General features: G+C 41.4%; 1 protein-coding gene across 1 annotated transcript in view; it reads right to left on the reverse strand.

The window, feature by feature from the left end:
* The window catches only part of LOC148815848 (NACHT, LRR and PYD domains-containing protein 3-like), a 124,190-nt gene that overhangs the window by 16,057 nt on the left and 82,481 nt on the right, over nucleotides 1-25,652 (reverse strand). The window contains exon 10 of the mRNA XM_088904849.1: nucleotides 12,120-12,293. Coding sequence (XP_088760975.1) covers nucleotides 12,120-12,293 — 174 coding nt within the window. The remainder of the gene's footprint in view (nucleotides 1-12,119; nucleotides 12,294-25,652) is intronic.

The raw sequence follows: 25,652 nt of genomic DNA on the forward strand, positions 1-25,652 counted from the left end.
AAAGTCATTTATTCCTTTATCATATTGGCTAGCTAATGTCCTGTTCTCATTAGTTAGATCAACGAAATACTGTGCTGTTTGTCAAAGAAAAAAATAAAAGTATCTTCGTTTAAAATGACGGTTAGAAAGAATGTGGATCAGCGTAATACTTTGAGTTTACAGCTTGTTCAAAGTCATTCATTATTAATACTATTAGTAATATCTTCGGTAAAGGCTTTGATGCAATTAAAATATTTATGATAAAGGTAGGTTGTGTACTTTTGCCCAACTGAGCAATCTTGCTTTCATAAAATATACCAACTTTTTAATGACTGATGATTAACATGCTGTAATACACAGTTTAAATTTAAATGCTCAAATGCTGTACATGAGAGGTTAAGCTTTATTGGCTCCTCCTGGCGGTTTTACAAGGTGATTCCGGCGACACGCCCACCGTGTTGTACCACGAAATACCCCATGCGTTTTGAATGGTTGCATCTGTAGATACTCCAGTGAGTAGAGCATTAAAGTAGTCAATTTGAGAGAATACAAATGTGTTGATCAGCTTTTCAGCCACAGTTAAAGAAAGCATAGGGCGTAGTATAGCAATATTTCTAAGGTGAAAAAAAGATGTTTTGACAGTATGCTGCACATGGGGGTCGAATGTTAAGCCAGAATCAAATATAACCCCAAGGTTTTTCAATTTTGATTGAAGCTCAAGTACAGAACCATCTAGAGATAGGGTTACAGGACTGGCTTTACGAAGTTGATGGGGGGTGCCAATAAGCATGACTTCAGTCTTGTCGCAGTTAAGATGAAGGAAGTTTTGAGTCATCCAAATTTTTATGTCAGAGATGCAATTAGATAGAATAGAGACAGCCGCATCAGTGTCAGGTTTGGTATGGATGTATATTTGAGTATCGTCAGCGTAAAAATGAAAGCTGAAGCCATGTGATCTTAAAAGCTGACCAAGTGGAAACATGTAAATGCTGAAAAGCAAAGGGCCCAGTATTGAGCCCTGAGGAACACCAGACTTAACAAGACCAATTTCAGACCTGTACCCATTAAGATAGACAAAGTGACAGCGATCAGTAAGGTAAGATTTGAGCCATTTGAGAGGAGTGTCAGAAACTCCAAACACAGTCTCAAGATGAGAAAGTAAGATGTTATGGTCAACAGTGTCAGTGTCAAAACCAGCACTGAGATCAAGAAGGATGAGTATAGAAAGAGAACCAGAATCAGCAGCTATTAGATCGTTAGTGACTTTGACCAGGGCAGTTTCTGTGCTGTGATGTTGATAGAAGCCAGATTGGAGGGGTTCGAAAAGGTTGTTTGTCATGAGGTGGTTATGTAACTGAAGTGTGACAGCACGTTCTAGAATTTAAGAAGAAAGGGTAAGTTATAGGGGGGGGTGAAAATTGTTAAGATTGTTGAGAGCCATGTTAGGCTTTTTTGGCACGGGGGTAATGGCAGCAGTTTTGAGGACCGCTGGTACAATGCCAGTACTCATGGATGCATGTATAATATTGAGGACAATGGGACAGAGAGAAGAGAAACAGAACTGAAATAAAGTGGTGGGAATAGGATCTAAAATAGATGTGGTGGGTTTCATGCTTATAACTAGTTTATTGAGGGATGCTGAGTCAAGAAGAGAGAAGCTGGAGAGAAGGGAACCAGAGAAGTTGGATGAGGAGGGAGGAGGTATGGAAATGATATGCGTAGTGGAGAGAATGTGATGCTGGATGTTGTCAATCTTAGAACTAAAGAAATCTAAGAATGTGTTGCAAAGTTGTGATGAGACAGGTAATGTGGTGAGGCAGTTTGGTTTGAGCAGTCTGTTGATGGTGGAGAAAAGATGTCTGGGGTTGTTTTGGTGATTTTCAATGATGTGAGAGAAGTAGGTGGATCTAGCAGACTCTATAGTAACCTTATATTCAGATAAGTAATCTCTCCAAGCCTGATAATGTACATTTAGGCCAGAAAGACGCCACCTACGCTCAAGTTTGTGAGAGGCTGCCTTCATGGATCGCAGATGGTCATTGTACCAGGGGGAAGGGTGAGAGAAGGAGATGGTTTGAGTTTTTAAAGGAGCAAAGGTGTCGAGGGTAGATAAAAGAGTACTGTCAAGTAACTGTATTTTGTCCTCTAGAGGGTCAGAGGAAGAGAAACAAGATAAGGAGGACAGAGCAGAATTTGCAAATCTTGGGTGATCAATTGATCGCCAGTTGCGGAAATTTCCAGAGCTTTGGGGGGGAAGTGTTAGAAACAGGTAATTCCAGATTGAAAAGAATGGCTAAGTGGTCAGAGAGGCCTAGATCAAGGGGAGAGCAGTGGGAGACAAAAGAGTCATTTGCAATAATTAAATCTAAGGTGTGTCCTTTGTTGTGTGTAGGGGTACAAACAAACTGAGTAAGATCAAAGCATCCCAATAGAGAAAGGAAGTCCTTAGCCAGACTGGAAGACCTTGAATCGATGTTTATATTAAAGTCCCCTAGAATAAGGATCCTTTTAAAGTTAAGGCATAAAAATGAGAGAAAATCAGCAAACTCACCTAAGAAGGCTCCACTGGGTTTGGGTGGTCTATAAACTGTGGCAATAATAGTAGATTGGGGGATAGAAACATTTAAAACAAGACACTCAAAAGAAGAGGGAGGAGGTATAGTAATAGGACTTAGACTGTAAAAAAGGTTGTAAATAACAATAATACCCCCGCCTCTGCCTGAAAGATGCGGAAGGTCAAACAAACCATACCCAGGAGGAACTAGTTGGTTGAACAGGAGTCCATCCTTTTGTTTATGCCAGGTTTCAGTTAAGCACAGAAGGTCCAGTTTTTTTTCTTTGATGATGTAACATAAAAGAAGAGCCTTGTTGTTTATGGAGTGGGTACTGAGTAGCGCTGATCTGGCCAGTCTCGGGGATGCAGGGGGAAGCGGAGTGCGTTCCAGGTGCGGTAGTAAGAGGAGATTTTTTAGGTAGGCGCCAGTACAGGATGGACTTACAGTTGTGCGCCGAAAGGCAGGGATAGAGACTCCGCTGGCAGACAAATTAAAGAAACCGCGTCCTGTGCTGCGATGGATGTAGCGACTCGGTCATAAAATCCCAGTAAAATGGCAATAATTGAATGTGTCTTTCACCAAGAAGTAGTTTTGTTTTAGTTGAAGAAGTTGCAGTGCAGTGTACCTCAGAGACATGATCGATGAATCAAGACGGTGTAACAAGATGGGAAGGAAATCCACGGTAAGGCGGTAGCAAGTGGTGAAGGTCTTCAGTTGAGCAAATTCACAATGCAAGTGGAAGTCGCATTTCTGAATTTGTAACGTGGAGCAGATAACGTGACGTGGATAAAAATAGATAAATTAGAAATCAGTGTTGCCAAGAAGAAAAAGGAAAAAAAAAGACATGAATAAGTAGATAAAAATGAAAAACTGGTGAGAGGAGCGGCAGCCAAACGCGCCAGCGTTCCCTCTCGACTGGAAGCGGAGAATACAGTCAAGGCTCCTTACAAATAATGGGGATCCCCTTCACCACCACCAATATACAACCTCCATCTGGATAATGCACCAGTACACTCACAGCACACCAGCACACCAGTACACCAGCTCTCAGTGAGGAGGAGAACAGGGTGATGAAACCAATTCATAGATGGGGATTATTAGGAGGCCGTGATGGGTAAAGGCCAATGGGAACTTTGGCCAGGATGCCAGTGTAATACCCCTACTCTTTTCGAGAAACACCCTGGCTTTTTAATGACCACAGACAGACCTCAGTTTTACGTCTCATCCAAAGGATAGAGCCTGTTTACAGTATAGTCTCCCCGTCACTATATTGGGGCATTAGAAAACAACCAGGCTGTGGGGTGAGCGCCCTCTACTGGCCCCACTAACACCACTTCCAACAGCAACCTTAGTTTTTTCCAGGAGGTCTCTCATCCAGGTACTGGTCGGGCTCACACCCGCTGAGCTTCAGTGAGGTGCTAGTTATGATTTGCAAGCTTATATGGCTGCTGGCATAATCCCTGGCATAATCACAGAAATATATGTGCACTGAAGAACAGGTTACACACCTGCTAAACCACTGGGTCAATGGAAACCAAAAGAGTAAATTTGTTTGGCTGACCACTACGACCAAGTCGGAAAAAAGTCAGAAAAAAGGGGATCTAATTAGTTCAAATTGCTGTCATTCATTATTGACCATTTAGAGCCCTAGGAGACATCACTGCCTCTGTAACATGACTCAGGAAAGAAAAACAAAACCTCAGCAACCGGTTTATTTACTTAGCAACCAGGGGTCATCTATTGTCAACAACTCACCTCTGCTGATAAGCTGGCAGTGAAAATCAATTAAAACTCCTCAAGCACTGCCCAGAGGATTAGTTCAAGTTCAAGTTCATGTTTGTCATTCCAGCCATATACAAATATACAGTATGAAGTAAGACACAAAAGGGTTAACTTAAGTCAGTTCTGCCTGAAAATTAGACTTCTAAGCAACAGGGTTTTATGGCAGGAAAGGGGGTTAACTGATAAGGATTCCAGATGCAAGCTAGGAACCCCCTGGGTGTAATCTTAAACTGACCATTTGGCCAGGATCTCTTAACTGGCCAAATACCATGACCCCCCTCTTTACCATCAGACCGAGTGACGTCAGAAACGGAGAAGAAGATACTATATAACCCAAAAGTTTGTACCGGTACGGGGAACAATACTTCAGTTTTGTTGTTTCTTGCGGGAAACAAGACTCCGGCTTTATTGTTCCTTGCATGCAATAAACTCATCTGTTTAACTTCATCTCTGGATCCAGAACCTTATTCTTTTCTGTTACAACAATTTTGGTGTAGTTGGTAGGATGCTCCAGAAGGCGCAGAACTTCCCATCGGCAGGAGAGACGGTCAGTGCGCACATTACTAAGAGGTAAGGACTCCTCTTTTATTTAAAAGTCCCAACTCTCTCTGACCGATTTGGAAATCTCTGCTCCCTGCGAGAATCACCCGAGATGACGGAGTAAACGTGAGTTTCTGGACACCTCTGCCCCGGGGAAGACACCGGTGTATGTAATGGGTGGTTTGCTGTAAGCCCAGAAGTTGGTCTGGCAGGCGGTGATTCGCGGTATTGTGTACAGGCGTTCGAAACTGGTGCCGGGTGTATGCCTTAATTGCACACATGAAACTGGTGTCGGGTGTATGCCTTAATTGTACGTACAGTATGAAACTGGGTGTCGGGTGTATGCCTTAATTGCACAGGGTTTTTGAATGGGTTTGGACCTTTACCGTGAGGCTCAGGATCGGTGTGGGCCTTAATTGTGCCCGGGGTTCTGAAGCTGAGTGGTGCCTTAAGGTAGGCAAGTAATCCAGGACTGGTGTGGGCCTTAATTGCGCCCGCAGTTCTGAGGCTTGAGTGGTGCTTTGAATGCACGTATAATTCAGGATTGGGTCCTGAGAGTAGCTACGCTTTTATCGTGCATGGGTAGGTGTGGCGTGGTTTTGTTTTAAAGGGAACAGGAAAGACGTAGATGATACATGTATGTTTTTTGTGTTTTCCTCCGTTTAAAGGGAGCAGTAGAGATGTAGATATAGATGTATGTTTCTGGTGTGTTTCTTGTTTATGAACATATACACAAGCACGATACATAAACACACCTCATAATAAAAGACCAGTTACTAATACTAAGTAGCAGGATTTAAAGGACGTTGAAACCCGGGAATCGCCCTGATTGAGCTCAGTGTGTAAGCCCATCCCCGGGGCAAAAGCAGCGATGCTGGCGTTCTGGGGATGGTGAATTACTAATCAAGGAAGGGGTTTTTGAGGTCTCGTTCCTTGCCTGTGAACAGTGCTGGGTAAGTCCTCTCTAAAGGCTCTGAGAGGCATTTAGATCTGGAGGTAACAGACGCCCTTAGATGAATGAGTGCAGTAATGCACAGGATTTTCAAGTAAAAGCATCCCCTACTGTATGAGCTGTTACCTCACACACAACAAAGTAACTCTTAAAGAGACCGAACATGTGTGCTAACTGATGGTTTGAGAAAGTGGTGGAAGGGTCCGTTTATATATCGGAAAAGTGCAAGTTGACGGAAAAGAAGGAGAAAAATATGAGAAAAGCTGAGTTTGTCAGAGGGAGTTTGGGGCGAAGACGCCTGTAAAGAAAGCATATGCGTATTGATTGGCAAAAGCACAAGGATGTAACTGCCACCCTGGTGTACGGCCGACACCAGTGGTGGCAGATACATGAGAAAAAAAAGAGAAATTGGGACATGACTACTTAAAAGTGTGTTTACAGGAAAAACAAAAACCCGAAAGAAAAGATACTTTACTCGCTACGAAAGAGTATGAACAAAAGCGAAAAGAGGCAGTGCAGGAGAATCAGAAACTAAAGGAAGAATTAGTTCCTGGTCGCACTGCACTAGTTAATGTGTTACAACCGTCAACTAAATTATACCCTGCTCTCCCATAGGGGAAGAGACAGGAAGGAAATGAAAATAATTGGGATCAATTCCCACAGTGACCATATGGAGACGGGGGGTCTGAGTGGGATGACACCTGGTACGAGTGTGATGGAGATGGAACAGGGACTCCCGTCTTAAAGGGAGGGCGCCCGCAGATCTGTACTCTCACCCGAAGTGGGAAAGTACTTGATGTAGCGGGGGCTGGCGCTGTTGATGACAGCGTCACTCTAACTGTCTCGCACCCCGTCGAGGGGGTCCGCACTCACACCTACCTTCCCTGATTCCCCCATACAATCAAATCCAAAACCGGAAGATATTGACCGGTGGGCTAAAGTACCGCATCAGAAATTAGGAATGCAGCGAACCTGGAGTGCCTGTAATAATTTGAAATAAGCTCTCTTACAGGTGCTGAGACTGGGGTTTCCTCAAATGGATCAACCATTCCTTTGTATGTAAGTGTGGAAAAAGGGTTCTGGGCAGCTGTGCTGACGCAGGAGCATGAAGGTAGGCACTATTATACCATTAGATGCTGTAGCCAAAAGGTGGGGGACTGTGAAAATTTTAAGAAAATGTAATACTGTTTACTGATGGGTCCTCTCTGATGCATAAGGAAGAACAGAGAACAGGCTGAGCTGTTACAACAGAATTCGAGGTGCTAACGATTGGAAAAATGCCCCTCCACTGCCTCAGCGCAACAAGCCAGTTTAGAGCACTGCTGGAAAATTGTAAAAAGAAAGATGTTAAAGGGTTACTGTATATGTATATAATGTATGTATTTGTTGCATGTAGGCCGCGATTCTGGATGGCTATGGAGAAATAGGATTCTCTCACAACGGTAGGGACTCCAGTTAAGAATACTGGATTTGTCTCTGAACTGATTTGTAGTTTTACAGCTGCCGACTGAGGCAGCTGAAGTAAGGTGTAAATAACACAATAAATAAAGAATTCCAGTAACTCAAGGTAAAAACTGTGCAGATGCAGATGCCAGGCGAGCGGCACTGGGAGAGCAGGAGTCTGAGACTCCTGTGAAACCTCTATTGGGGAAAAGGGAGAATTCAGGTTGAGGCCTTTAATAGATTTTTAATAGTGGTGAAGAAAGATGTGAAGACGGGGGTTTGAATTTAACCCTTTCTGTATGAGGTTTAGACTTCTAAGTCACAAGCTGGGGTTTATGGCAGGAAAGAGGGTTAACTGATAAGGATTCCAGATGCAAGCTAGGAACCCCCCTGGGTGTAATCTTAAACTGACCATTTGGCCAGGACCTCGTAAACTGGCCAAATACCATGAACCCCCCTCTTTACCATCAGACCGAGTGACGTCAGAAACGGAGAAGAAGATACTATATAACCCAAAAGTTTGTACCGGTACGGGGAACAATACTTCAGTTTTGTTGTTTCTTGCGGGAAACAAGACTTCAGCTTTATTGTTCCTTGCATGCAATAAACTCATCTGTTTCACTTCATCTTGGGATCCAGAACCTTATTCCTTCCGTTACAACAGTGGTTAGAAAATGTGTAAAGAATGTGGGGTTGTATGATGATGGGGTGGGGGCTGGCAGATACCCAGGTGTATGACAAAGATGATTCCGTGGTGCGGACTGCCCTTCCCCTTGGATACTGATCTAGGGGCATACTACACTGGGAAGGTGTGCCAGGTTGTAATCGCCTCATTGGGGTTAGGTGTAAGTTACATTGCCCCCATCACCCACAGTCTAAAAGAACAACAAAGGAAATATCAACCGAAGGAACACCGTGGGTTGATGCTCTAACTGTGGTCCTGTGCAGTTTGCGGGCTGGAGCAAACAGAACTGTGAGACTGAGCCCATTTGAGGTCATCACGGGCAACCAAAGAAACTCCCTGGAGGCTAAGTTTGGCTAACGGACTGTTGAATTTACTAACTCTCTATTACAGTATTGTAGGTTTGTTAACTGAAGCGGTGCACAGGGCTTGTGAACAGGTGCTGGACGCTTGGGGACCTCCAGTAGAGGGGAGACACGACCGGATACCTGGCGAGTGGGTGTAGGTGAAGAAGAGATACCCTGCCAGATGTTGCAATCCTGCTGGGAGGGAATATCAAGTGCCACTGACTACTGACTGTGCCATCTGAGTGACAGGATGAGATCGCTGGACCCACGCATCGCACTTTCACCGAGCTACGGCACAAGAGACTGAGTGAACAGAAAGAAGGATGTTACCGTTTCTGTGTCTGATGCTTCCTAAGACCAACAGTGTGCTTGTTAGGCCTGAGGAGCATTACTGGGGATATGGTATCAATACATTCCGGGTGTTGGCATATCTATCAGCCAAAAAATGATGATCGGAGTTGGGTCAATATTGCTATTCCAAGATCCTGACGATAGATCTCCACATGGCTGAGGTCTGCGTTTGGGTCCTGGGGTAGGACTTTATGTATTTGTAGGATTAGGATTGTTTTATATGTATAATTGTAACTATCACTTGTACAAAAACATCAATCACATCTTGTTGTAACCGTGGAACGCACAATGTCATGGTAATGCATGCCTGTACATCTAAAAAGGAAAGATCTGCCCTGACATTGTAAGTGTAAAAAATGGGCAGTCCTGACGTATGCCATATTTTATAAGGGGGGAATGAAGTAAGACACAAGATGTAAAAAGGGTTAACTTAAGTCACTTCTGCCTGAAAATGAGACTTCTAAGCAACAGGGGTTTATGGCAGGAAAGGGGATTAACTGATAAGGATTCCAGATGCAAGTTAGGAACCCCCCTGGGTGTAATCTTAAACTGACCATTTGGCCAGGGTCTCTTAACTGGCCAAATACCATGACCCCCCTCTTTACCATAACACCGAATGACGTCCGAAGCAGCAAGGAAGGACTATATAAGCCTAATGTTTGTACCGGCACTTTGAACAATACTTCGGTTTTGTTGTTTCTTGCGGGAAACGAGACTTTATTGTTCCTTGCCTTCCTTTAAACGAGACTTTATTGTTCCTTGCATGCAATAAACTCATCTGTTTAACTTCATCTCGGGATCCAGAACCTTGTTCTTTCTGTTACAACACCGCTGATCTATTCTCTTAGCATATAAGACAACAAAAGGATACAGAGGGAGGTGATATAGCAGGAAGAACACACAATCAGGCTCTTTATAAAGATGATGTTATTATATACAGCCAAAATTAATATTTTCCTGTTGTAGCGGCGAGGCTTAATAATAAGGCAGAATTAAGTGTTTCTGAGCTTCCCAAATGAGGCCACATTTCTCTGTTCATCTCTGTGGTGCACCCACAGAGAGACCATTAGTGCAGGGTGATTTAAGGTCCTAGGACAGCTCCCAAAGGGGGATGCACTTAGCTAAGCCTGGCTATCATGATCAATGGTCATCCATTGGTGCCTATCTGTCTAGGGAGTGCCAGTTGGACATCTGGACTGCATTCCTAAGTGTCAGGAGTAAGTGACTCATATCTCACCTTGATCAACCAATCAGGGACTGGTAGGGCCGAGTAACCCACGTGGGACTCTGATGCCCATGGAACTTTCAGCCAATCAATGAGCTGAAGTTCCTCCAGGTAAAAACAGGCAAAACAGAGGGCCTGAGAGATTCAGTAGACCTTCTGGGACTATTCTAAAGGGAATTCAAAGGAGAATTCCAGGGCAGGACGGCCCAGGAGCAGAAGGCTCCCAAGGGCAGGACATTCTCGCAGCGCGCCTCCTGACCATCCTGAGACTCAGCCCGGACAACCACGGAACGGCCAGTGTGTCCGAGTGCCAGAACTTTCCTTTGTTCTAAGAGTCTAGAGCGGAGGTTGCCAGAGAATAACCAGAGGATCCACCCGAGGTTAGCACCAGCAGCAGGCCTCATGAACAGGTCGGAACTGTGGACAGCTGAATCACTATTCAGAACTAGTCTTCATCAGGAACGAACCGGTCCTCTTCCTGACTTGCTGGGATCCACAGTCATCTTTTCTCCTGTGCACAAACTTTGCTAGTTAAAGCCAACACTAACTAGCCGGTCAGTGAGCATCAGCAGCGCACCGTCGCAAGCCGCACAGCACAGCCTGGCACGGAGCCAGAGAGCGTGGATTGGACAGCAACAAGCCTGCAGCTGATTCTTTGTGCCTGCAGGAGATCTGAATCAACAGAGATTGGATGAGTATTCAACTTCAATGCATTACAGCTCGAGAATTCAATTGTTATCCCAACCAGTTGATATCAATTTAATTCCTAAGAGTTATGTACTTGTTTCAAGTATCTAATGTAGAAGTTATAACCAAGTTCACTTATGAAACGGTCTAAATGAATGATATACTGAACGTATGTCCTCTTGATATGTGTAACTCTTCGTAACTGAATGAATATATATCTTTTGTATTCTGATAACCCTCTCGATAAGATCTGTTAGTTTTATATGCATATTTTATGTATTAATAAATGTATCCTCGTGTATTAGTACCTGTGTGTGTGCGTTGTTTGAGTTATGTCGCATGGTTGGATTCTAAAGCCATCAAAAGAATTAACTTTGTGATTTACTGCTACAATTAATAATTGTCACAGTAAATGCCCAAACCCTACAGAACTGGTGCCTTCAGAGAGCCACTACATTTACATTTTGGCTATGGCAACGTTACACTGTTCTCACAGATGTAATCACAGACTACACCAACTTTTCAGAATAGGGATTGATTCTGAAGCAATGTTATTGGGGAATCTATATCCCTGGAGGTCAAAAATAAATTTAATTTACAATAGGATTGGGATAAGATAAAATGTTGAGCAACTGCAATATTCAGAAACCTAGAAAACATATTAAAATATAATTAAGAGGTGCTAGAAAATCAACTGAAGCAAAACATCTATAGATGGAAACTGCTGCCTGTCTAATTGTTGAGAAGGATGAAGACAGCAAGAATGAAGGTACTTCCAGGTTTTCTGTCTTGTTCCAGACCTTCCTTATGCCTCTCAATGACCATTACTAAAACATCTATTTTATGTGGTTTAAAGTAAGGGTCCTTTACTATTGTGACATTGTGGTTCCGCGTGGGCTCATGTCCCCCTCTGCTCCACCCTGCCGGTTTGTCCCGCAACACCTGGGTCGCATACCTGGGTCTCCGGGGTAATGCAACAGGGAACCAGTCGCATGAGCTAAAGGAGACCTCCCTCATCCCAGGCGGCTGAGGTCCCTGCTACGCGAAGGGGGGCGATAACATCACCATATCCAAACTAGCTCTGCTACACTATTTCTATAAACCCATCAAAATGACTATTTCTTTCTTTTTTTCACAATACAAATTCTTGTGATTACTGAATTTAAATTGCAGAATTTATTTTCATAATGCTTTGCTTTGTTCTGCTGGAAGCAAGCAGGGCAGGCAGAAGAAAGTGACTCCTTGTGTTCAAATTCAGACGGACTCTATGAATGAATCATTATTACCCACAGAATTATAAATCAACCACAACATACAAATGTGTAAAAAAGATGGGCAAAATGTGAAAGATTGCATGTTGAGTTTCTCAGTAATGAGATATTAACAAAGAACAATAGTCACAAACAAGAACTTGTATAAAACTGCGTAGCAGTTATTTGTCTTTCTAGATGCCCCCCTTCTTTTTGTTCTATACTTCTGATGTATTTTTCTAATGCATGTGAACAGGGAATATTGTGTGTCTCAGGATATCTAAATAAAACAATAAAATACAAAGAAATAACCAGTGTTCACTTACCGCAGTGTTGTTAATTTACAGTTGGGATCCCTCGGAGCTGCAGACAGCAGTTTCACACCTGAATCCCCCAGGTTATTGTGACTCAGATCCAGCTCTCTCAGACTGGAGTGTTGAGACTGAAGAGCAGAGGCCAGATCTTCACAACATCTCTCTGTTAGTTCACATTTCACCATCCTGCAGACACAAAGACAGGAGCACAGCTGAACATCTGCACAGCTCATCCACATCTTTCTTTCTAAGTCTTCACTACAGCACCCAGCTCAGCAGTAATATACAACATCATGTCATTATCCATCTCAGAGTGTCCATGGATGAGGATGATGAAGATAACAGCTGCTTCAAATTTTGGGCTCCAGAAGGAACAAGAAAGATGATAAGAAACTGTCAGGAAGGGAGACAGTGGGAAACGGAGACACATGGAGCTACAATGAAAAGGGAAACAGAAAGACTTTGACTTTTAACCATAATAAAAATTGCTTCACATTTATTATTATATTTTTTATTATGTCATCTTCTTATAGTTATTTTTAGTTAGTTATAGTGTTGTTGTTGTTGTTTTTCTTCAAATAGTTTATTAATCCCAATGTAAATTATCAACATTGGAGTAAGTCAACTGGAGATTTTATTATTGTTGCTTAAAGATATGTTGAGAAAAACAACATTCCCATTTGAAGAAAAAAACTACCAGGGTTTTAAGCATAACAACACATAAAATAAAAATAACAAACAATAATAATGTGAAGCAGTAAACAGCACACACACAAACAACCCCTATATACTTATACAAATCCCACTAAAAAGAAAAAAAAAATTAAACAATAATGAAACTATACAACCCTTGTCCCTCCCAAAAATATACATCATAATATATACTAATAATATATACATAATAATACATAAATATACATCACTGCACACTTTTTACACATGACTCTCTACACATACAGTACTCTCACACGTAACATAGTCAAAACACACCGACACCATCACACAAGAATCTCTACAGTTCAACTGGAGGCACCAGTTATAAAAACATCAAAAATAAGAAACAATGACGTGACCCTGCCTAACTTAGGAATTGCATGACTTTAAAAGCTATAAAAAATGAGTTTAGTTAAAAAAAACTTTTTTGTTCTCAAAAACGGGTGATTTTTCTTCCTCATGATCAGTTTGTAAACTTGGTAAATAACTTTTTAATTAAACACTTAAAACACTTGAATTTCATAAACATCATATTCTACTATCTTCCTATGGTATGAAGCAGATCAGTGGGTCTTTTTTTTCCCCAATCAGAGGCTGGGAAAATATCTCCCCATCCACTGCTCTGTGTCAGAGAAGCGGCGGCAGTGAGAGAGGGAGGAGGCGCGGAGCTCTGTAATACTGAATGAGCCGTCTGCAGCCTGGAACGCTTAAGGCACAGATCGCGTCTGCCTTTATAATTTAGATTTTAAAATTAAGCAACTTAATTTTAAAATTAAAAGGAAATTAAATCATTTCCTTTGACTTCTAAATCCTTTAATTATCATTAAGGATAGCTACTTTCTCACCCATAAAATCTATTTTTAAACCATTGTTTAAACAAAGCAGGAGCGTATTGTACTTCCTAATGACATGACATGGAAATATTATAGATTTTAATCGCCTTTAGGTTTTTATAAATTTAAGCAAAGTGTCATCAAAACAAATACCACAAAACTATTCTCGATTGTATTTCTGAAAGTTATGTCTAACTTAGTTCAATATTTGAAATACAAGTCATTGTTCAAATGTACGTTAAATCTGAGTTTTGGGAAATAAGTAAAATACAAAATTAGTAAAGAAAAATTAGGGTAAAATATTTTAAAATATTTTGCTATCAACAATTAATAACAGTCTTAACTGTTTATAACAACTAAATGTATTAACTAAGGAATAGGGTGGCAGTGTTAAGCATGCTTTTTGTAAGCTTTTTCATAAATAGCACCAGATGTCTCAGTGGCTTTCAAAATTAAATAATGCATGCAAATCTGTGAACTAGAAAGATATCCATCCATTTCTAACGGTGGTGAAGTGGTTAGTATGGCTATCTTGCAGTGCTGGGACCCCAGGTTCAATTCCTGGGGTACAGTATGTGTGGAGTTTGCATGTTCACTCTGGGTTCAAGTGGGTTTTATCCAGGTACTGTACAGATACCTACATACTGGTCAGTGACTTGTCTTATGGGAATACTGGTCCTGGTGTGTGTGTGTGTTTCTGTCTGTTTGTCTGCCCTGTGATGTATTCTGAGTATATTCTGCCTTGTGTCCGTTGTTTGCTGGGATAGGCTCCAGCTCCCCTGTATTGGATAAAGAGATTAGAAAATGGATGGAACTAAAGGAATTGTGTAACTATACAGAGGGATTAAACCCACTATGATATGGCAGGATCTCACAGGATACATTATTTTATACTGCTGGCTTAACAAAACAGCTTTTCCACTTCTCTGGTATTTGTATTTAGTCTGTACTTAAACAAATTGCCTCTAAATATAAATATCTTCAGATAATGGCTCTGGATCAAAATCAGCTATGTTTGCTCATTCCTTCAATTTATCTACACCCAACACACAGTTGAATGCTAGCAATTTCACAAAATCTAAAATACAATCCTCATTTCAGTATCTACAGTATGTAAACATACAGTCTGTTAACTTCATCATCTTCCTCTGCAGTCTGTAACATCTCCTGTCCATTTGTCAAAAGCATGCCTAACCCTCTTAGGAAGTATCCTTGTTATCAGTGTATTCCTCAACTTTCCCCAAATTATCTTTTTCCTACCTACTGTACATCTCTAGTCTTAACATGCTCCATGAGAACTTACTTTTAATCTGTACCTTTTCATCTACCACATGGTAACAAACAATCTTTGTCTAATTTTACTGTACCTGCCATTTTTTGTGCAGCCTGCAGATAACACTTTCAGTTATTCTAGATTAAACACCTGAAGAAGGCTCCACGGCCGAAACGTTGTGTTTTCTTTCTTCTTTTTTTTAGCATGGAATAAACCTATTACTTGTTCCATAAAATAAAGTTTATTATTATTGTTATAGAGAAACATGATCAGATTTTCCCTGGTTAAGAAAAAAAGATCTAAACTATACTGGTTTGTCACTCTTCTCACACCCTCTTTGCTAAATGGCTTTGTATACTGATCTGATCAATCTAAATGTACATATTTTCTGTGCTTTCCCTATCCTGTTAAATTTATAATTATAATGTCCTTCTTGAAATGAGTCATTTCTAAATACCTGTTTTCACTGTTACCTTCTTGCAGCAACTCTGCGACAAAGTATACACTGATTTTAACTTGACAGCTACTGAGTCCTAAATTCGTCCTGCTACCAACATTGAATAAAAAAAATAAGATTTCTATATTTGTCTTTATTTAGTGGTTCCATTAGTGACAAGCTTAATTACTTTCTTAGAAAAATGTATTTTATGTGTTGCAAAAAAAACCTGACTTGCTTTAACACAATATATTTAAAAATCTTTCCCCTCACAATTGACCTGAATGCTCAACAATTTAAGAAGCCTTCCATGAAACCACGTTTGCTATTAATTCATATAAAGCTTTATTTACATCTCTAACACTTTTTATGTCCTGAATTTTAATTTGCCTTAACATTTTAGACTGAATTTTAGTTTCACCCTTAAAAAGCTTATGTTTTCTCTACTTTTTGTTTCTTGTCCTACAGAGCTCTTTAATTGTGAAGTTTCCAGCATGTTTACATTAATCTATGCACATTTTAAACTGTTATTACTGATCACCGAATTATTGGATTATGGCTTAATTCACTTTTTCCTCAACTTCTATGGCAAGCAGTGCTAGTGCTGTATCTGGTGCGATCTTTTGCAGCTGAAATCTCACTGTTTAAAAGAATAAGAAATTAGATTGATCATAAATACAATCACTTATTCCCATGGTTCTCAAACTGTGGTAAGCCAAATTGTTGTGTGCACTGAAAAATTGGGACAGGTTTTCATATTTTCTGATTAAATAAAATGAGTTTATGTGTCAAATACGCAGCCTACGTACTATGATACAGCACGCGCTAATACTTGAGTGGACACAAGAGGTACTATGTAATTCTATACCACTGTATAGGAATGCTTGATATGAACACAAATGACCAATTGAATTTAAAAAAGTTATCTGCAGCAAATAGGGAAGTAGGAGAATATGCGTGATTTTGGAACAATGCCAATCTTGTGAGCCCAGGAAAGCATGACAGATAACAGAAAAATATTTAAAAACTGTTCTAAGTTATTCTGAGAAAAATACACCAAGTGTCTCTGTGTTTCACTCCCACGTGCATGAAATAAAAACTTCTTTTAACTTCTAAGACGGACTCCTGAAATAGAAACGGGGGAAAATGCAAGCTTGCGAATTGCTTAAGCAGGTAAGCCCCACACAATATGTGAAGAACTTTGTTTACCATTGGCAAAAGAGCTGACACGTATTGTTACAGTGAGGAAGAAGGACCCAAAGCAAAATCCTCTGAAATCAAAAGTATCAGCAGGAGTTTACGGGGAACGGGGAACGGGGAACGGGGAACGGGGAACGGGGAACGGGGAACGGGGAACGGGGAACGGGGAACGGGGAACGGGGAACGGGGAACGGGGAACGGGGAAGCTCTAGCTAGGTAAAACCCAATACTGAGCAAGGAGTGGTGTGTCAGGTTGGTTTAAGTAGGCGGGTGGAAGAAGGTGTGTCTGATTAGTTAATTGGAAACTGCACTGGAATGTGAAGGAGTTGATTAAGGGCGGTGAGTTCTCCAGGGATGTGACGTAACATGTATTATGTGTGGATAAAAAGCTGCTAAACAGCTCAACCTGCTGCCCCTTTCGAATGACACAGTCACTCGTACAATTATTGATATGGCAGATGATGTCAAAAGTACTCTGATAGAGCATGTTACGATGAGCAGATGCTTTTCACTGCAATTAGATGAGTCTGTAGATGCCGTTGATTTGGCCAATTTGCACATTTATGTTAGATATGAGTTTGAGGGCATGTCCCATGAGGACTTTCTGTTCCGTAAGCAACTACCAACAAAAACTACAGGAGAGCGCATATTTCAGCTTCTGAATGAATGTATCGAAGAGAATGCGTCGGAGTTTGTGAAGACGGTATTAGAGTGATAACAGGCAGACACAGCGGTGTAGTTGCATTAATTATAGAGAGAGAGTGCTCCAGATATGAAGGGAAGCACTGCAGCATCCACCGCAAGGCCTTGGCCGTCAAGAAAATGCCTGAGGATTTAAAATCTGTTAGAATGTGCTGTCAAACTTGTGAATTGTATCAAGGCTCAACCAATGAATTCACATCTGCTTTGTTCGACTAAATAGACTGACCCATCTCACTGAAATGGTAAGTGCTCAGTGCTATTTTTATTATACGTGTGTGTGAGTACGAGTGCACGTGTTCATGTTGGTCATTGAGATTTTCTGTGGTTCCTATGAGAAGATGACTTGTAGGTGGTAGTTGGATGCTTTGGTTTGATCAGGGGTGGTACTTGGTCCAAAAAATTTGAGAACCACTGACTTATTCTATATAAACACAAAGTAATTGCTCTCTGAAAATGCTCTTTTTCTTGTTTGTTTTGGAGACCTTGATCGATACTGATTTGAGATGTCAAAAAGCATTTATTTTCTATTTGTATTTCTGCTCCACAAAAATTGTGCATTTCCAACATAACTCTGTTTGTCGAGATTTTAACTTTATATTTAGGCTAAAATTTCAACTATAAATCTTACTCTAATTACTAGCCGTAAATACTGATGTTTTACTCCCCCTTACCACAAAGATATATTTGTATTGTAACTGGGATTCTCTTTTCTTCTGTCTTTGTCTCCTTACTCTCACCTGCTGCGATCTGGACACGGAAAGTTTAAAGATGGCAACAAGTCAGGCAGCGAGAGGGAAGGTGGCTCCATAACTAACAAATATAATGAATAACGAATGTTTGCCAACTAGAGGAATTCTAGTGAGATCCTGCTTTCCACCAACCCCTCAAACACTCTCCTCCTCGACAGACCCTCCACCTGAGACTGTGTTTATCCTGCTCTTGTAGAAGAGGAGTTGGGTCTGGCCCAGCAGAAAGGCACTGGGTACAATTCTCTTCTTATTGACATAACTCACCCTGAACACAACAGCAGGGCTGCTGAAGGCCAGACTAATGTTAGAGAAGAGACTCATCATGGGAGTCAGACAGGAGCAGGTGCTACAGCAGCGAAAGTGTGCCTGACTCCCAGCACAGAAATGTAACCATAACCAGAAGTATAACATTAAATTCATACAGTATAGAATACATGGGAAGACCTACTGTAGGTTCTTGATGTAGCCAATGTGTTGGCCCACTTCAGTCAATTGCACAACAAAATGAAACCTTTAATTTGGCAGTGCCTCTACCTGAAACAGCTGTGAATCAATCTGTGACTATATTAGGCTTTTCAGGAATTTCAACTGTAATTCTACCAGTAATCACAAGATGACTCCACAAGGTTTCTGTGCCCAGTATATTACAATGAACAAATATCCTCCTTACTTTCTGTAATTTAAATTTTAATTTAAGGAATTCACCAAGTCTCTTAAACCAAAAGAAAAAAATCATTGGCGTGCTCGTCTAAAGGAGAAGTGATGAATCCCAAAGTCTAGTTATTTCACATACTTTTTTTCAAATATTGAGTACTGACTACAATAAATCAAACGAGAATAATCTTTATCCTGTGCATACTGTTCTCAGCTGTAAACCAATCAGGTTTACTCACAGCCTGATGACTGAGAAACTTGCTGCCTCTTCACTGCACTCCGCAGATCCCGAATGTCTTCTTTGAGAATGAATGTGGATGCCTAACACATCATCTCCAGACGTTTTTCCAATCCCAATCCAGTCCCTTCTGTTTCTCTCTCTTCCGGATGATCTCTCCTCTTTTCCTCCAGTTGTTAATTAAAATTAAACTCACCCCCTCAGCACACACTAGCCGATCCGTACACTCCAGATCTCTCCACAGTACTTTCCTGATACTCGCTTTCCAGCTTTTTTTTCTCTCGGGACAAGTAGTCTCACACCCCCTCAAGTTCAATGAGCACAGGACATGTTTATTTAACCCGGTTGAACTACAATATAACTTGCATTTAATCTCAGTATATTTACATTAATATTATATTCACATACACTACTAAAACAACAAAAAAATATTAACAGTATTTACATAAATTCACACAGAGCTACAGAAGGGACAGACAGACTCTGTCTGCTGGATCTAAAACAGACGCAAACTGCTTGACAACAATGGTAGCGTAAAAGACTTCCCACTGTGGGTTGTCAGCTTTTATTAGTGAGGTGGGACAATGTGTGGGTTTTTGGGAGTGCAGAGTCCACCGGCTTACTGTCTGATATCTCTGAAGGAGACAGTGCCAGTGTGGAATCAATATGTGGGTGAAATATTACTATAAATATTTTAGAAGTGACCGATAAAGGTGTGTCGAGATAAGAACAAAAATTCCAGTTAGAGAGAGAAAAGTTGTGTGCCTCTGCATATTAAGCTTTCGGCACAGTTTTATGATGAACAATTTAGTCAGCCGCGTGAACTTTCAATACAGGGCTCTCAATTTGAGACATCAGTGGTTCAGATGAGATAATAAATATTTTACGCACAGCATTTTATGCACAGGGATGAAAGTTAGAAGGCTGTAATTGCTGGTGTCATGGACCCTCTAGTGGTGACCAGCAGTAGGGCATTAATTTTTATCCGCTGGGTCACAGGGAGAAATCTGTACAGGCTTTCACAGGCAGGCTCTATCCCCACACAAGTTTCCAGGGAGTGTCAGGGAGAGACAACAGCTGAGATCGGTGCACAGCCTGTACAGATCTTTCCCCTCAGCTGTGGCCAGAGACCGTTCCTCTAAAGCACGAGACTATAGGAATGTTCAGGGAGATGACCCTACTTTAACAGCATCCCCCAAGATGTAGTCAGAATCTGGCATGAATATCTGCCTGTACACTGCAGTAATATAGTCCCAAATTAGCTCACATCCAGTCTACACAGTGCCAGCAGCCCAGGTCCATGTCCAGCAGGTGGTGTAACTGGGGGACACTGGCTCAGACCAGTTTGCTGGTGAAGAATAAAAAGTGACCCAGTTCTGTCTCCATTCTTGTATTGTGGCTGATGGGTTGTTTAAGAGGGGAGACGCAGTGGAGCAGCGGTTAATATGGCTGTATCACAGTGCCAGGGCCCTGGTTCAATTCCAGACCTATGGAGCTGTCTGCTTGGAGTTTGTACACTATGTTCTCTCTGTGTTCACACTGGTTTCCTCTGTCGACCCCCTGATGGACTGACAACCAGTACCCTGTGTTGGGCCCATTGCTTGCTAGGATAGGCTCTGGCTCACTCATTACCCTGAATTAGAAACTGTGGAGTCAAGGACAGACTGGGCGTCTCCTCCTCTCTCCACACACACAGACAGCTCCACTCCTCCAGCAGACTGAAGAGGAAAGAAGGCAGTGGGGACAGGTCAAACCCACAGGTGTCCAGTAGAAAGAGGACCAGGGAGAGTCTGAGGTCTCCTGCTTGTTTCAGCAGGACACAAGACTGGGCCATGAGCAGTTGATGACAACACTTGAATGTCCTCTAGGGATTTTTTTTTACAGAGCCCTGACATCCTGCTCTCCCCCAGCCATGACCATGATGTCATCAGTGTACTCTGAGTCCCGGATAGTAGGATCAGGGCAGCCTGGGATGGACAAACTCTTGCTGACCCAGTGGAGCTGATATAGAAGAGGCTCAATGGCAAAGGAGTGGAGTATCTCCAAAAAGTAACAGAGTACATCAGGGTATTTTCACAACCAATCTCCAACAGTGATCGCTGGATTTCAAAGGCACTGTAAGGCCATGAGCTTTACTTATTTCTTTCTTTCTTGTTTTTTGTTTTGTTGTACTGGATATTTCTGTCTGGTGAGAGGACACAGTAAGACATATAAGAAATCTAAGGATTCTACTGTATACTATATACTTCTACTATATAATCACTTTTTTAATTCAATAAATATTATAAAATGTTTGAGAGGACATCATTCCAGGTGGAAATTGACTTTTTGGCTAGTGGTCTTATCTGGCTACACTAAACTGCATCTTTAAACACAAGAACTGAAAACTAAAATGAAAAATTCTGGGTCCACAAAAAGCATCAAAAAGCATTTCACAGGATATTAAAGCCTTTTGTATTTAAAAGGCATTATCCCTGGAAATAAAAATATAATTTACAATAGAATAAAATGTTTTTCAACTGCACTACCCAAAACCCAGAAAACATATTAAAATTTAACTAAGGTGCTAAAAAATCAGGTTAAGAAAGACTTCAAAAGATGGAAACTGATGCCTCTCTCATTGTTGGGAAGGATGAAGACAGCAAGAAATGAAGGTACTTCCAGTAATTCTGTCTTGTTCCAGACCTTCCTTATGCCCCTCAATGATCATTACTAAAACATCTATTTTATGTGGTTTAAAGTCAGGGTCCCATGCTATTTCTCTCAACCCCTCAAAACGACTATTCCTTTCTTTATTTTTTTAACAATACAAATTATTTTCTTTGGCATTACTGGATTTAAATTGCAGAATTTATTTATTTTTATAATTTTTATGATTTGAGTTATATTAGGTGTAAAAAGCAAGTTAACTGTCCTACCAGAGCTGATAGAATACTAGGTCACTGCTACTGGACCTTGGGCCCAGTCTATCGCACCTATTTTAAAGCACCGCTTCAAAAATCAGATCACGCAATAATTTTGCTTATCACGACTTATAAACAAAAATGAAAAAATATCAAATCAAAAGTTAAAACAGTCAAGGTCTGGTCCGCAAAAGCTATAGAAAGCCTGTGAGCGTGTTTTGAATGTACAGATTGGAATGTATTTAGCACTGCTTGTGCCTCTTTGGATGAATACGAGTTACGAGTTACAAGTTTATTGTCATTACACTCATATACATGGTATATGGTATAACGAAATGCTATTTAGCTAGCTCTCGGACATAAGTAGTACAAAGAGAAAAAAAACACAACAACAACAACAACAATACAATTGTGTAGCAAAAGAAAGACAGAGACAACAGGCAGTGTGCAAAACAACAACAGACGATGTGCAAAAAAAACAACAGGCAATGTGCAAAACAACAGAAAAAGTAACAGGTTATGTGCAAAAATATGCATCAACAGAATAAAATAAAGGGTTAGAAATTATGGGGAGTGAGCTTTTGACATGTACAGTATGGTAGAGGCAGATTTTCAATGTGTGTTTGGGTTTTCAGTAAGAAAGAAAGGAAGAAGGCACTGTGAGGTTCAGATCATAGGTGAGAGGTGAGGTGAGAGTGAGAGTGAGAGAGGCTGGGAATTTAACAGTTTGATAGTACGGGGGTAAAAACTGTCTCTGAGTCTGGTAGTCCGGGCCCGAATGCTCCGGTACCGTTTTCCAGATGGTAACAGATCATAAAGTCTGTAGCTGGGGTGTGTGGGGTCTTTGATGATGCTTAGAGCTTTCCTCAAGCACTGTCTGTCATAAATGTCCTGGATAGATGGGAGGGTAACCCCAGTGATGGACTGGGCAGTTTTCACCACCCGCTGTAGGGCTTTGCGGTCAGCAGCACTGCAGTTGCCATACCACACTGTGATGCAGCCTGTCAGCGTGCTTTCTGTAGTGCATCTGTAAAAGGTAGTGAGGATCTGGGGACACTGATATTGTTACATCCTACAGTATGTAAGTTTCTGCAAAGAGATATGCATTCCTACAAAAACTTTCAAGGCATACAGTAACAAGAAACTGTGGTGCTCAAAAGAACTGCAAGACTTATGACGTAAGAACAAGGCTTTTATTAAGGGCAACAGGCCTGAATATATCTCAGCCAAATATAAACTGCGCTCTGGACTGAGGAAAGCTAAGAGCAAGTACAGTAAAAAACAAGAGGAACAATTTGCTGACAACAACTCAAGAACAGTTTGGAGGAAAATTCAGGAAATGACAAACTACAAGGAATAAAACTCCCGTCACCTTACTGGATGATGACCCCAGTCTCCCAAATAAAGTCAAACAGTTTTATGCTCGGTTTGAAAAACCTGATGTGCAGGCCCCTTCATTACCTTCATTTTCGTCTACCCCTTTGCCTCCTCCTTCCTCCATCCATACCGACGAAGTAAGAGCAATCTTCAAAAAACAAAATAAAAGGAAAGCCACAGGCCCAGACAATTTGTCAGCTGTAGCCCTCAGCTATTGTGCTGATCAACTGGCTCCTGTGTTTACCAACATTTATAATACTTCACTTCTTCAGCAGAAAGTCACTCTCAGTTTTTAAATATCCACTTTAATACCTATTCCTATAATACCTCTTCAGAAATATCTTGCCTCAACGACTACAGACCAGTTGCTCTGACTTCGGTGGCTATGAAAGCACCTCAAGCACTGTACATCTCCTCCGCTGGATCCTCACCGGTTTACCTACTGGGCCAACAGGTCTGTCGAAGACGCCATTAACCTGGCTCTCCATTGTATACTTCAGCATTTGGAGAAGCCCAATTCCTATACCAACATCCTTTTTTTAGATTGCAGCTCAGCATTCAATACCATTAATCTACATAAATTATTCAGTAACCTGATGACTTGAACATCAACCCTGCTATGTGTCGTTGGATTCCAGACTTTTTAACACAACAGACTGTCAGGGTGAATAGCAGGACATCTTGTTCTCTGACTCTCAGCACAGATGCTCCCCAAGGCTGTGTCCTATCTCCATTGCTCTTTTCCCTTTTCACAAACAACCTCACATCTCAGGATGACTCTGTCAAGATTTTCACATATGCAGATGACACAACCATTGTTGGCCTCATCTCAAATAATGATGAGACTTGTTAAGCAGATTGACTGGGGAACAGCCTAGTGTTTGGACAACATCATCATACTCAACGCTTCTTAAACCAGGAAAGCCATCATTGACTTCCGACTCATCCAGGACAAAATACCTCCAATCTTCATTAATGATCATCCTATAGAGACCACAAACACCTTTAATTTCTGGGTACATACATAAACAGTTATCTTAAATGGAGTACCAGTCAAGAAAGCACAGCAGAGGATGTTTTTTCTTAGGCAACTCAAAAAACAGAGTGAGCTGGCAACTCCTCATTCAATTCTACACAGCCATAATCCAAAGTGTTCAGACAACCTCTATTACAGTCTGGTATGGGAGTTTGGATAACTACTCAAAAGGCAAACTAGAAAGGATTGTGTCCAAAGCTGCAAAAGCTGTTGGCTGCGAACTCCCTTCTATTTCATCTTTCTACCAAGAAAATCATCTCGGACCCCTCTCACCCAGCTCATAATCTCTTTCCGCTTCTCCCTTCTGGAAATCGTTTCAGATCCCTCCTCTCAAGGACTGCCCGCTTCAACCTCAGCTACTTTCCCACTGCCATAGGAACTCTGAATTCACATTGAACTCTGAATTCCACTGTATAATGATGCTGCTACATGGAAAGTTGTTTACATATGTATGTGACGATGTTTGTCTGTCTTCTGTTTTATTGAAATTTGTACTGTATATGTTGTATGTACAGTAAGTCTCATCTGTGTTCTTTTCTGTACAGAAAACAAATTCCACTGAATCCTGTTGTGTGGCAAAAAAGAATAAATAAAGAAAGAAAGCAGTGAGAAGTTTTAAGTGAGATGAATAGGTTCTGTGCTGAGCTGTGACTCAGGTTATTAAAGCTTTATAAGCTGAGCTGCACAGAAGTAAGACTGTATATTTGGGAGAGCTTGGGTGCTGTAGGTTTTACATGAGGTTTTCTACCCTCCCAAATAAATCTAGACTGAAGTTTGCCCTGAAATGTAACTTTATCTGACATTAAAGAGATACGTTTTTACTGTCAGCTAACTGACAAAGCAGGCAGTGTAGCATTTGAAAACCATCAACATTGCTTTCAATAAACAATTATCCAGTTCAGGGTCACAGTTACCCAGAGCCTGTCCCAGGAAACACTGGACACAAGGCAGGATTGAACCTTGGACAGGATGCCAGTCTATCAAAGGGCACACACTCACACCAGTGCCAGCTTTCCCAGAAGCCTATTAGCCTGCCATCATGTTTGTGGACTGTGGGGGAAAACTGGAACACCAGACAAACATGGGGAGAACATACAAACTCCATACAGATAGCACCCCAGGTCTGGAATTGAACTCAGGGCCCCAGTGTGATATCTCCTGCACTGAGCTGATGGAAGCAGTAACCTGGAGACTGAATCCAGGCGCAGGCTCTGCTGGAAGCAAGCAGGGGAGGCAAGAGAAAGTGAAACTAGAGGCACGATCGACAAGGCAGGGGTTGAGCTGAGAGGAACTGATTAAAGCATCAGGGAGAGTCTGAAGGAGAGTCGTTAAACATGCAGGGTTCAAAGCACAGGGATCATTCCAAGACGTGGTCAAACAGGCAAGGTCAAAGCACAGAGAGAGGAGAAAACACTGGGGACAGTCAAGGC

The sequence above is a fragment of the Atractosteus spatula genome, chromosome 24 (assembly GCF_055471065.1).
Source record: "Atractosteus spatula isolate fAtrSpa1 chromosome 24, fAtrSpa1.hap1, whole genome shotgun sequence".
Taxonomy (NCBI): Eukaryota; Metazoa; Chordata; class Actinopteri; order Semionotiformes; family Lepisosteidae; genus Atractosteus; species Atractosteus spatula.